Source organism: Podarcis tiliguerta (genome assembly GCF_965153285.1).
Source record: "Podarcis tiliguerta genome assembly, chromosome: 9".
Lineage (NCBI taxonomy): Eukaryota > Metazoa > Chordata > Lepidosauria > Squamata > Lacertidae > Podarcis > Podarcis tiliguerta.
Window position 1 is genome coordinate 74136063 of NC_139542.1, and position 13466 is coordinate 74149528.

At 42.0% G+C, this 13466-nt stretch overlaps 1 protein-coding gene and 1 long non-coding RNA gene across 3 annotated transcripts in view; both read right to left on the minus strand.

The window, feature by feature from the left end:
* LOC310657934 overlaps positions 1–11355 on the minus strand; it is a 35391-nt gene extending 24036 nt beyond the window's left edge. Inside the window, exon 1 of the long non-coding RNA XR_014502015.1 lies at positions 11314–11355. This is a non-coding gene — a long non-coding RNA (uncharacterized lncRNA). The remainder of the gene's footprint in view (positions 1–11313) is intronic.
* FOXJ2 (forkhead box J2) overlaps positions 1–13466 on the minus strand; it is a 32016-nt gene that overhangs the window by 14257 nt on the left and 4293 nt on the right. For both annotated transcript variants that reach the window (XM_083399042.1, XM_083399041.1), the window contains one exon: positions 1072–1427. In XM_083399042.1, coding sequence (XP_083255168.1) covers positions 1072–1404 — 333 coding nt within the window. In that variant the 5' untranslated portion in view covers positions 1405–1427. The remainder of the gene's footprint in view (positions 1–1071; positions 1428–13466) is intronic.

Sequence of the window (13466 nt, forward strand, 5' to 3'; positions counted from 1 at the left end):
ATTTTGGAGAAGCAGCAGCCAAGCTTCCAACCCCAAAGAGCAGTTCCAATCTCCCCACCAGGATGCAGATTTGCATCTCTTACCTACACAATGGGAAAGCCTGAACAGAGAAAAGCCAAGGTCTTCTCTTAGAACCAATGTTCTACTCCAGGGATGGGGAACCGTAGGCCCAGAAGATGGAGGCATATGTGATTGAAGAAACCCTTAGATTTTGTGTTCCTAGAAAGTAGCCTGATGTGCATTTCTCTGCCCAATTCTTCCTCTGGCCCTGCACATCCCTGGCAAGCGGCCTCTAGAAGGTCCCCCATGAAGGAACTGAGTAAAGTGCAGAAAGTTCCCCCACCACAGCTCCTCAGACAGAAGTTACAGCACAGACTGCCTCACCGAACCCCGAAAAGCTAAATTTCTCCTTTACTCTGCAGGAAGAATTAAGGCTGCATGAAACACATGTGACTAATCTGCAGCACATAGTGGTAGTTATGGCGTGTACCTCCACCTACCTCTAGCATGGTGAAATGCCATGGACTGCATATTTGCTATGGCCAATCACATGCTCTGATTTAGCCTGTGGCACAAGCCCCAAGAAGGCTGGCTACCACTGGCACAGAAGAGAGCCTCTGACTCGAAACAGGAATCTGTAGCTCATATTCCACCAAGCCTCCTAAGTGGAGATTATTATTATCCTCTTTATCGGCATTGAACTAGAAACTATATTTATATATGTACTTATTGCTGATGTTTTTACTGTTGACTGCTTCAGGATGTTTCATAGGAAGAAATTAATAAATGAAATCAATGTTATCTATTTTAAAGATACAGAATGGACTTCAAGTGTATAGAAGAGGCATGGAGAAGCTGAAGACTGAAACACTCATATGGGAAAGTTTCACCTCCCCTCTGGTCAAAATTTAGAATGTAAGTACCTTGAGGCGGAGATTTGTTTTTGTGTTACATTCAGTCTGTAAAACACCATGCACATTCGTGGCGTGATCAAACAATATAACGTTAAATGGGAATGGATTTTCATAGGAGCAGAAGCTGGAACTTCTGAGAATGCCCAAGTCTACTTACCTTCCACCCAATGCCAGCATTCTTATAGTAGGGAAAGTTGTCACAAATCCAGCGATAGATCTCACTGAGGGTCATCTTCTTGGCCGGGGATGAATTGATAGCGTAAGTGATCAGAGTGGCATAGCTGTAGCGCGGCTTCCCATCCTGGTGGACGGCAGCATCATCTTTGCTCAAGGTGGCATTGGGGTCAGTGGGGGAGCCAGGAGAGCACTTCCGACCGGCCCCTGGGGGACCTGACTGGGAGGCACCCCCCAATTTCTCAATAGTGGCTCGCAGAGTGAGCTGTGGGAGCCAATCAATGGAAGTGAGGCTGCTTTCCAGATCAGAGGCCATGATGCTGGAGGCAAAAGTGTCTACTGTGGAGAAAGAAAGAGATACAGAGAGATGGGGCTGTTGAAATATGATCACATTATATGTTTTTTTTCTCCTACAAGGAAAAAAACCTCAGTATGGCCAAACAAAAGCTGCATCACCAATAGCTCAGTTTCCAAAGCCACAGACATTACTGCATTTGCTTGGTTATGTGTAAGAACTACTGTATATAGGTCAGGAACGAAGATGACAACTTTCTGAGCCAGACTTAAGAGAAGTTAGAACAGGCTTGTATAAAAGTCACTCTTTTCCTTACCTATGGAGAGTAAGCTTCCTCTCCAGGCAACAAGAAAAGGAAGTGCTAAAGAAGTTGAACCACAAATTATTGCAACAATGCAGGTGAGCACAGGTAAGCTCATAGAAGTTTGTGTGGGTTAGTTACAATGCATCATAGTCACTTGCCCATATTTGGACGTTTAAATTGTATTTCTCAGTGATGTTCTGGATACAGACGGCAACCATTTTACATGGGGGTTCCGTTCCTGGCCCCCACGTGCATCAGTGCAGAACACATAAGCCCACCCCACCCCACCCCATTAAACCACTGCCCCCATTCCACCCTCTTTTGGGTCCAAAAGGACCCATGCGTCAACTGGACATGCAAAATGGTCACTGCCTGTAAGTATTGTTTTGTTCTGATGCATATCATGACTGCTTTGTTTTACAATTAAAAAGAAGGGGGAAAATACTCCCACCACTCTGATTACAGTGCTTCTGACATGAGAGGAGTGAAATATGCCTTGAAAGGTTAAGCCACCATGTTGAGTGCACAAGTCCCATGAAATGAGCAGCAGCTACACAAGAGCACTGCCTGCTAGATTCTACCTCATGAGCTGCATCTGTCTGGCTCTCATTCTTTTGCCCTTAGTGTTAAATGAAATCTACTGCTTGAGGCAGGGATAGCACTCGCCCAAAGATTCTGAGATCAACTCTGCAACCTGTGCTATTACCCAGCTAATTTGGGGGAAGGGCACCTCGACGGAAGAAAAGGGATAGCTCTGTAACAACACTTCTCTCCAGTACAGAACTTTCATATGCATTTAAAAGACTGGCAACTAACAAGCTCAGCTAACAGATTAATTAATAGGCAGACAAGTAGTGGCTGAATGACCACCTGGAGGGGAAGGTTCAGTTTCCCTTGCAGGTTATTTCTCTTGTGAGCAGTCCAGCTGAGGCAAGGAAACACCCATTGGCGAATGAACGTAACAATTAGTTGTTTCTTTTTTAAAAAAAACAGGTATGACAGGGAGCAGTTGCCCCAATCCAAACATGTATGCACTCAATGTATTCTACACCACTACTTTCACAACACAAAATGAGCCTATCTGGTCTTTAAGGACTTACACAAGTGTTCAACAGTACTTGTTTCAATACGCTCTCAAACGTGTATGCATCTGCTAGCTTAGACCCGCTTGTCACACTCATAACCTTTAACGGTATTTCACATATGTTTTATCAGTCTTTACAACAACCTTAGAATGGTGGGCTGGTGCTACTGCCTCTGTGTTAGGGGTATATATAGTGAAAACACTGGTCAATTTGACAGTACAGTGGTACCTCGGGTTAAGAACTTAATTCATTCTGGAGGTCCGTTCTTAACCTGAAACTGTTCTTACCCTGAAGCACCACTTTAGCTAATGGGGCCTCCCACTGCCGCTGCACGATTTCTGTTCTCATCCTTAAGCAAAGTTCTTAACCCAAGGTACTATTTCTGGGTTAGCGGAGTCTGTAACCTGAAGCGTCTGTAACCCAAGGTACCACTGTACAATGATGTATGAATACCACTGGGCAATCATTATGTATACCCCTTGAGCCATATCGGCAGTGAAGTAAGTTACTACAGGATTAAAAGGTTTATGATGATTTACCAAATCATAATTTCAATGGTGCCAAGTTCTAAAATGTTCTAGTGGGGCTCAAGTCCATCACCCCTAATTCCCCTGTCAGAGGCAAATGCCAGTTTTAAAACATATTCAGGTTAATATCAATCCAAGCCTATTGATATCAGCAATGCTATCTCATTAAGCTAAATATAATCTCTTTCCAACAAATTATTGTAGTAATACTAATTCCCCATAAAAGAGCCAAGGACATTCTTGATTCTTCCAGGATCTAGAAGCAGTTTTAGCTTTCAATGTTAGAGTATTCCTCCTCTAAGTCAGAGAAGCTGTTTCGGAAGGACTGAAAGTGAAGAGCAGAGAAAGCAATTCATAGCCCTTGCAACCGAAGAAAGAGGTAACCCTTAACCCACAAATGAGATTACATACGTATGACAAGATTTGAGGGGAATCTTTTGCCCTCTACCACATTCTGTGGTTTTTCTACATTTACATGGATTTTAGCATATATACAACCCTGTTCACAAGGCAATTTGTGTGGCTCAGAAAGGCAAGGGGGGAGGGGAATAAATATGCCGCTACCTTTCAGCATGAAACAACTAACATATTTCAATGTAAGTGACTAACATGTGTGACCTTAGGGTGAAAACTGAATCCGGCCCCTAGTCTCAGATTCCCTGCACTGTGAATTCCACTGATTGGTAGAAGGTGGTATTCTGCTTGTCCTGCTCTTCTGCTAAATTCTTTCATCCTTGCCTCATCCTGCCATGGCAAGCCATGCCTCTGAATTCACACAACAGGGTTTGAGAAGCTTCTCACATGCAGTGATGAATGCATTAAGGTTATAAGCAGGACAGCCAGCCAGGTGCAAAACAGTAGCTGGGGTGGCAGAGCCCATTCAAAATGATGGCTTTGAGGGGAGTAAATTACCTACTCCACACACTTGGATGACCTGAACGAAGTACAAACTATACCTGAGTTACTATAGACCAGGGATTTTCAAATTCTAATGTGTGGGGAATGAAAAACTTGTGCTGTTGCTATAGTTAAAAAATTGGGAGTCAGAAATCCTTGCTCATCTACTGCAAATCATCCAGCCATCATTCAAGAAGCCATTGATATATCCTGATCTACCTCCTGCCCACCCCAACTCTGAAGAATTTTTATAAAAACCATTGATCAAGAAGCAAGCAGTGTAGCAGTTTCAAGTACCAGATAGCTTTATCTTTTTAAAGAAAAAAATTCTTCTCATGTTCATGAAAAATTGGGTATAAGACTGAACGTTACCTTGAAACACATTGTTCCAGGTGGATGATAAAAACAAGACTCATCTCTCAACAAGACGCATCAAGTTACACTTGCTTTTTATTGTTATAACCTGCCCTGGGACCTTATGGTGAAAGGTGGGTAAGCAATCTAATAAATCAATCAAACAAGCCCTTACAAAATGTTATATTTTGTAAATGAGTCAATTAACCAAATATCTGTGTAACAACAGTTTGGCAGCTCTACACATTTTACCCACTATCTTTAACTTATTCCCAAATCTTCTTTCTTAACTGCATTTTCTAATAGTTATTGGGTCATACAGTAGCTTGTCATCTCTTCAATTTTTACAAATATATATACATACTAAAAATATAATATTTGACAAGGAAAATAATGATGGCGTCTAAACAAGGTGAATTTAAAAGCGAGAAGGGGGAACACATGGGATAAAGGAATCATATCTCACAAGTAGTGAAGACTTTTAAAATTGGAAACGTATGGATATATGGTTAGGAAGGGGGTTGTCCTACCAATGCTATTTATGAAGTGGAAAGAGGAAATAACATTTTTCTTGTCCTTTCCCATTATCCAGAAACCTTGCTGCAAGCACTATAGTGGAATCAGCTGCTCAGGTTCAGGGCTGGAAGGCAACCAGCCACAAACCTGAGCCCTTTCCAGAATAGGCGGGGAAATTTTTTAAAGAGTGGGAAAGAAAAAAAATGTTGTCTCTTTTCCTATTCCGTTCCTGAAAACTCCCCTCCTTCTGAAACTTCTAACAGAACTACAAGGCTGGCTGGCTGGCAGCTTGAACTGCAGCACAGTTGGAGGCTGAGAATAGACTGAAACATTGTTTCCTATTTTTTACCCTTTTTCCCTCCAATATTGGGCACTTCCACACTTATCAGTGTGGAAATGAAATGAAATTACCCAAAATCATGGTAGTACAGTGGTACCTCGGGTTACATACGCTTCAGGTTACAGACTCCGCTAACCCAGAAATATTGCTTCAGGTTAAGAACTTTGCTTCAGGATGAGAACAGAAATTGTGCTCCAGCGGCACGGCGGCAGCAGGAGGCCCCATTAGCTAAAGTGGTGCTTCAGGTTAAGAACAGTTTCAGGTTAAGAACGGACCTCTGGAACAAATTAAGTGCTTAACCCGAGGTACCACTGTACTTGCTACATAAGGGGGATTTCCTAGGTAAATTAAGAGAAAACTATTTGTAAAATGTACCAACATCCTGTGAACTTCTAGGAAACTGAGAGTGCAAGTCTTTTTCTTTTTTCTTTTTAAATGGTACAAGAGGTTATAAGTGCTTGAGCAGGCCAATTGCATCTAACAGTGAGAATACTATAGGTGGGGATTTAGGTCAGGGTGGGGGAGAGATAAAGTTCAAACTCTCTTTTTACAAACACTGATCTCACTGGAAAAGGACTAGAAAAACACCACATAAATATCTGGACAACAATTGAGGAAAAGAACTGGTCTCCGGGTGGGAATGCCTTAAAATGCATTTGGCTGGGCAATAACCGTTTTCATCACTGGTGTTCTACTGCCTGTGAACACACACACCAGTCACATGCAACTAGGCCAAGACCACTGTAGTTGCTTCATCCATGAAGATGCTGATGACAAAGAGAATTTTAGCTCTACTTGTGTCAAGACTTCATGGAGACAGCATCCTGGTACCACGGAGGAAAGACATACCTCTTCCAACAGAAAGGTAAAACAAGGAGGTTGCAGACCACTTTCCAGTGGCTTTCCAAATTTCCTTTCCTTTATGCGCAGGATGCTGAAGCAACTGGATGTCCACAACACAGAATAAAAATAAACATCATTTGATTTTTAAATAGTCATCCATAAAGTATTTCAGGTTGTTTTACAAGTCATACTAAGAATAAACCCTTGAATCAAGGGTTTGAGGCCTGGCAAGTAGGCAGGGACAAAGAGTCTCATATCCTTATTTTGCATCTAAAGTCATTTACTCTTATTCTAGATGAAAAACACTCTCACATACATATTAGCAACTAATAAATGCACTTCAGCCACAAGTAGACTGGAAAAAAGAACAACCCTGTTTAACCACCCTCACTGTGAGGACAACACATGTTTAAATGAAGTTATGGGTAACGAATCTGTTCTAAAGGATCATGGGTATGCTCCATCCTAGGATTCTAGTACATACTCTTAGTGTTCTAGAACTACTAATTTTAGACTGAGAATATCGAATCAGAAAGGCAAGAGCTTTCAGGTATGGTCAAAAGACACAATGGTACTAATCTCAGATTAACAACACCAAATTAAAGAATGCAATTTGAATTTATATTATATAGCTATATATACAGATAAGACGAAGAAAAAGGTCTTAAAAGTTTGCAAGTTGTAGCTGCCTTCCCACAGTAAGCATAAGATTGTATGGGGTGGGCAGAAGCAGCAATGCCTGTACTCTCTTTCTGTGTTATGCCAAACCCTTGCGGCAGTCATGAGGTGACTGGCACAGTCAACAGTAAAATAAGAATATGTAAGACAATTCTCAAAAAACTTTTTTGGACAATATCAAATTCCAACATGAATTTGAAGTCAGTGGTGTCAGTGGCAGCATAGTTAGCTGGCAGGCTACATTCTGAAATGCAGATTGAGGTGTTCACTGATTTTTCAGCTTGGCCCTTCAAGATACAGGCCTCCCCGCACTTATGTGTGATCAACTTGCGTGCAACCGTGTATATGCTTGCTGCCGGGAAATAAATAAGTAATTCGCTTCTAACCTGAAATGGCAGGAGAGAGCTGGAAAGTCTTTGTGGCTCATAAGGAGGCCCTTCCCTGAGCCTGAAGTGGACATCAGTAAGCCTAAAGTCCAGAAAAAAGACCTGTGAGGGCTCCAAAATGGCACACGGGAACCATTTTGGAACCCGCTCAACAGCTGTTGGGTGGGAAGCTATATGTACTGCAGCAGGCCCCCTGCAAAACGTAACCTCCGCCTAAGTTGGGAGCTGCTTGCAATTAGTTACTGCCCAGGAAACAATATACAGGCAGTGACCGTTTTAGGCACGTCCGATATGTGCTTAACCGCACACACATGCATCACACCAAACCCAGGAGTGACCCAAAATGTCACAAAAAGGGATGGATGTAGGCTTTTTCATTTGGTGTTCTGATTATATGCAATTTCACGCAAGCATGCAATGACCCAGAACACAACCCCTGGCCTGTATACTTTTAATATTGGGTTGATTAGTGCTGAGCTTTGCCCAACCCTAATTCCGCACTAACTCATCTCTGTTTTTCAACACCCTTCCTTTAAAACCAACTAGTATTGCCCTTCTTTTCTAAACCCTCAGAAGATACCCCATATCCCCAAGAAAACACCAAACATCAGAGAGATTAGTGGTCATACCTGCCATACATTTCTATTTTGATATAAAAGATGTTCTATGGCACCTTAGAGACAAACAGATTCATTGAAGCACAAGTCTATGTTATCAGACACTGTCCTGTGTTTACTGTGATGGACTAGACTAGAATTTTCCTACTATGGAATTTGTCCCAGTTTCTGTTCAGATTAAATGAACTATTTTGCCCCCTTAGAACTGATTAGGATTAAAGTACTTTGATATGGGGTTGTGAGATTAGCTACGCTGCACCTTCCAAGACTAGCCAAAATGTTTTTGCACTCATTTTGAACTGGGCACCTGCAACCTCTGCAGGGCTAGAAGTAAAACAGACTCAAAAATAAAGACCACTAGAGCCTCAAGTGTCAGTTAGCACAGGCTAAAAGAAGTCTTCCACATCTTCATTCTCTGGCTGGCTGGGGCTGATGAGAGTTGTAGTTCAAACTATCTAAAGGAAAGCAGGCTGGGGAAGGCTGCCCTAGAAGATGATACAAAAAAGTAGACATTTTTGGGAGAAGTGGATAGTAGGAAGGAGAATTAGTTATTGAAATAAAAATACTATTCTCAACTACAACTGTGTTATGAATGCCACAAGCAGACACAAAGAAAAAAACATTGACAAAGGGAAAGAGCTGGGAGAAGCACAACAATGTAGGAAGAAATGAGAACATTAATGATGAAGGTGAGAAATTTCAAGACCCAAAAGATTCAGGTAAGGATTTTGAACTTGATGCAATAAACATAAAAAACCCACTAAATGGAAGGGGGAGCTGACATTTGAACTGAGACACTATAGCAGCAGATGAAGATAAAAGTCTCCTCCTCATGGGAGTACAAAGAAGAAAACTATTACGTGCAGTTCAGTCTGGGAAAACCCCAGCAAATCTACAATTATCTATGCCTATTGTACAGTATTTGCAGTTTGTAAAATTCTGGATGCCCCATGGGGAATGAACTATAAAATATTCAGATAGAAAGCTTTAGTCATTGAGCTACTAAAATGAGTGATAGAGCATATACCATGGATTTTTGCACACACATTTTGCAACTTTATCACAAATTATTTCTGGCTTGCATCTGAAGAGTGTGGCCAAATTAGATGCTACACACAGGTGTATGTAACCTCGCCCCTACATTTTTTAAAGTAAAAACACACACCCTAAAAGTAGTGAAATGGTGATCCTGGGGAGCTGCTTAACTCTAGCCCCACCAGCTGTTTTTTCACTCAAAATATAAATACCCTCCCAAGCTACTTTTCCACTTGTAATGTGACGTGCTGGTTTTTTTTTTGAGGGGGGAATAATGTCTGAGTGGGGAAATGACCTGAGGTAAAGGGTTAAATGGCCCCTACTCCAAGTTCCTCAAATTATACTTTAAGCTTTGTAAAGATACATTTGGTTGGCTTTCATTCTTTTAAGATGCAAAAAAATTATATGAAACATAATAAATGTGATATCTGATTTCAGAGTACTATAGTTGCAGAAACAACCATCAGGGCCAAACTGCAGAAATCAGTGTTTGAAATTCTCCAGGTGCCAGGTGCATTTTGCTACTGGCATGGGTCCAATTGCAACTATGTGGAGATATCTGGGTGCCAGGTTGTCAACCACAGTTTAGAAACCTCTGCCTTAGTCCATAGTTTCCACTGTGTGTGTTTCTTCTTCTTGCATACTGGGACAAGTGAATTGTTATAAGAGCAAGGCGCAGTCAAGCACCGTAGTTGAGATCACTGAATTGTAGTGTTGGAAGTAACCCCGAGGGGCATCTAGTCCAACCCCTTGGCGAATAGACATTCCATTGTGGCAACCAAAACCTAGATTTAAGGTGCCATTTGGTGCCTAGCTTATGTATCTGAGTATAAACGGTTGATATTTGTGAGCATTTACTCTGAAATCTAAAAGGACAGTTTAACCATAACAAGGGGATGAATGAAAGGGTCCCTATCTCTTCACAGCAATGGCAAATTAAAGCACTAGAGTCAAGTGTTCAAAAGTTAGAGCCATAATTAGAGCAACACTTACAATAAAAATCTTCACTCCAGAGCAGTGTTTCCCAACCTGTAGGTTATGACCCACAAGTGAGTCACAGGCTCTGTGACTTATTTTTCACAAAATAATTATTACTTTTATCCCTCTTAACCAGTACAAGGAACACCTCTTACAACATTTTGCTGGCATTTTATAGTGCTGCGTTGGCACTTATAACGGAACAGCGGAAAGGCTAAAGTCTTACATTTTAACACTTGGGAACTCCTCTATTGTGACAGATCCAGCAACAGTTTGCCACAAAGGTGTTCTAAGCAGCCCGCGCATCAGAGGCTAGCTGTAATAGTCACTCACAACAACCCTTTGTACGAGCACCTTGTGGTGAACGACCGCTGGGTCTGCTTCCAGGGTTAGTTACTTGTTAAGTCAAAGGGGATTTGAAGTTTGCTTTGTCAAAATTTGTCCACTATCCTTCTGCTGAAATAACACCAGAAATCTGAGTGATGTCACTCAAAGTTGCCGTTATCTGGTCAAAAAGAAAAACAACACACTGGACTGTTGTGTGACAGGACCCTCAAACGTAAATTATCGGAACTGAAGTTATGAAAATTTTGGCTTCGTGTTACCAAAATTACTCAGTTACCACTGAGGATCCTGAGCTTCCTGATGAAGCAATATCTGTGTTGCTGCCATTTGGTAGTACATGCAAGACAGGTTTTTCAGCAATGACTGCTATGGGGACAACAAAAGTAGCAAGCGATGTATCAATAAAGATTTGAGGCTGTGTCTAACAACTAACAAACTCTGCACTGACTTGCTCATTGGCAAAATTCAATTCTAACATCCCACTTATAAATTGACTTTATCATGAATAAAACTATTAAAAATATTCATTTGCTTGTTATCTCCAACACCAATTTTGTAACCGTATGTTTTTAGAACAATTTTAATAGTTTATGAAGCAATACCCTTCAATCCTATGATTAGTGTTCTTACATTCCCATTTTTTTTAAAAAAAATGTGAGTAACTTTGTAAGTACTATACATATTTCAACAAATTCCACATGAATAGGCGCATTAAGGAAATTTTTGCTTGGATGCCTTGAGCAATGGTTATAGAATACGCAAAGCTGAAGTTAAACTGCACGAAACCAACAGTTGCCATAAGGTTCAGAGTTTATGTGACAATAAATTGATGGGTCACCATTATCAAGTAAATTTGGACTTGTGGTTCACCATATCAAAAAGTTTGGGAACCACTGCTCCAGAACACTATGTGCCAGGTTGTATTTGACTATAGAGCACAATAGTTAAAAGTCCCAGGAGGCACGAGGGTGAGGGGAAAGATATACACTAATAAATAACAACAATAATAATAACTAACAGGTAACTAGGTAAAGGTAAAGGTACCCCTGCCCGTACGGGCCAGTCTTACCAGACTCTAGGGTTGTGCGCTCATCTCACTCTAAAGGCCGGGAGCCAGCGCTGTCCGCAGACACTTCCGGGTCACGTGGCCAGCGTGACAAGCTGCATCTGGCGAGCCAGCGCAGCACACGGAACGCCGTTTACCTTCCCGCTGGTAAGCGGTCCCTATTTATCTACTTGCAGCCGAGGGTGCTTTCGAACTGCTAGGTTGGCAGGCGCTGGGGCCGAACGACGGGAGCGCACCCCGCCGCAGGGATTCGAACCGCCGACCTTTCAATCGGCAAGTCCTAGGTGCTGAGGCTTTAACCCACAGCGCCACCCGCGTCCCTTAACAGGTAACTACTACTAGACAAATAACAATAATAAATACAGTGGAACCTCGGGTTAAGAACTTAATTTGTTCTGGAGGTCCGTTCTTAACCTGAAGCTGTTCTTAACCTGAAGCACCACTTTAGCTAATGGGGCCTCCTGCTGCCTCCGCACGATTTCTGTTCTCATCCTGAAGCAAAGTTCTTAACCCAAGGTACTATTTCTGGGTTAGCGGAGTCTGTAACCTGAAGCATCTGTAACCTGAAGCATCTGTAACCCGAGGTACCACTGTAACAGGTAACTACTACTAGAATCTGATAAGCCAGGAAAGTCTAGATACTATCAGAACACACATATGATCCACTGGATCCCATGTCATGCCTTTTTTTAAAAAAAGCTGACAAGCCTAACTGTGACCTACATCCTGCTTCAAATTTCTATCCACCTCTTTAAGGATTACAACCCATAAATCCCTAAACATTAACTGTCATTCCTGCAGATACCTTCAAATGACAGTCAAGGTATTACAGCACAAAGCAATACAAAGGACTTCCTGTATGTTTATGAACTGCCTGCACTTTCCCTCATATTCTCAGACAGAGAAATGGGGGAGAAAATCTTCTGCAGATGGGCAGCATGCCATTCACATTCAGAAGCCATGGTGGCTTTGTACAGATCTCCCTTCTGTACCAAATCCCAGGCCAAAACTAAAGTTTCTGACCTTATATATGCGGAAACGAGCCAACCTGCACTGTTGTATGTTCTAAACTCTGCTAGTCAAGGGGGTGTAAACCTGCACTGCTCTCAGCATTTCTATCATCACCTTGGATCTAATGAAGAACCCTGCATGAAGGAACCAAAGAAGATGAAGACTCAGGCTTGTACCATTGTCACGCACCATAATCAATTAGGCCATACAACATTTTCTCCCACCCTCAAAACCAACTAGATATCTATGGAGCAGCATTAGAAATTCCCTAGGTGCCAGGTGCATTTTGCAACTGGCACAGATGCCAGATGGGCGACTGACATCTCCATCTGGCTGGCCAGTCTAGCTTTCTTAAGCAGGTAAGCAGAAGAGCTTATTGAATCCATTTATAGCCCACTTTTTTTCTCCATGGAGTACATGGTTCACCCCCCCTTCAGTTAATCCCTACAACCACCCTGTGAGGTAGGTGAAGAGGCTGTGCCTGGCCCAAGGTCACCCAGTGAGCTTCATGGCTGAGTGGGGATTTGAACCCTGATCTCCCAGGGCCTAGTCCAACACTCTAACCACTGCACCACACTGGCTTCCTAGAGGACTTCTGCTATGGGGCATCTCTATAAATTAAGTAGGTAAATATGGGGAAAGCAGAATGTCACTTCAAGAAGTCTGTAATATTTTCGTTGAAACTTGAATTTGATTTATTCTGGATTGTTTTATTTGATGTTTTAATGTGTTGTGAACCACTCTGAGATTTTTTATTTAAAATATAAAGCAGTATAGAAATGAAATTATTAATAGTTACTAACAACAACAACTTTCAGTGGAAAAAATGGTGCCTATACATTTTGTTGTGGTGACCATAACCTGGGTTTAAGATGCTATTTGGCAATTAACTTATACAGTGGTACCTCTGGATACACACACCTCCAGCTGTGTATCCTTCAGGATGCGAATGTGGCAAAACCAGATTTTTTTCTGGGTTTCGCCATGCACACATGCACAGAAGCAGTCCCTCCGGTTGCGGAAACTTTGGGACCCGACCAGAGCTCCGGAACGGATCCTGTCTGCAACCAGAGGTACCACTGTAAATCTGAGTTTCTAACA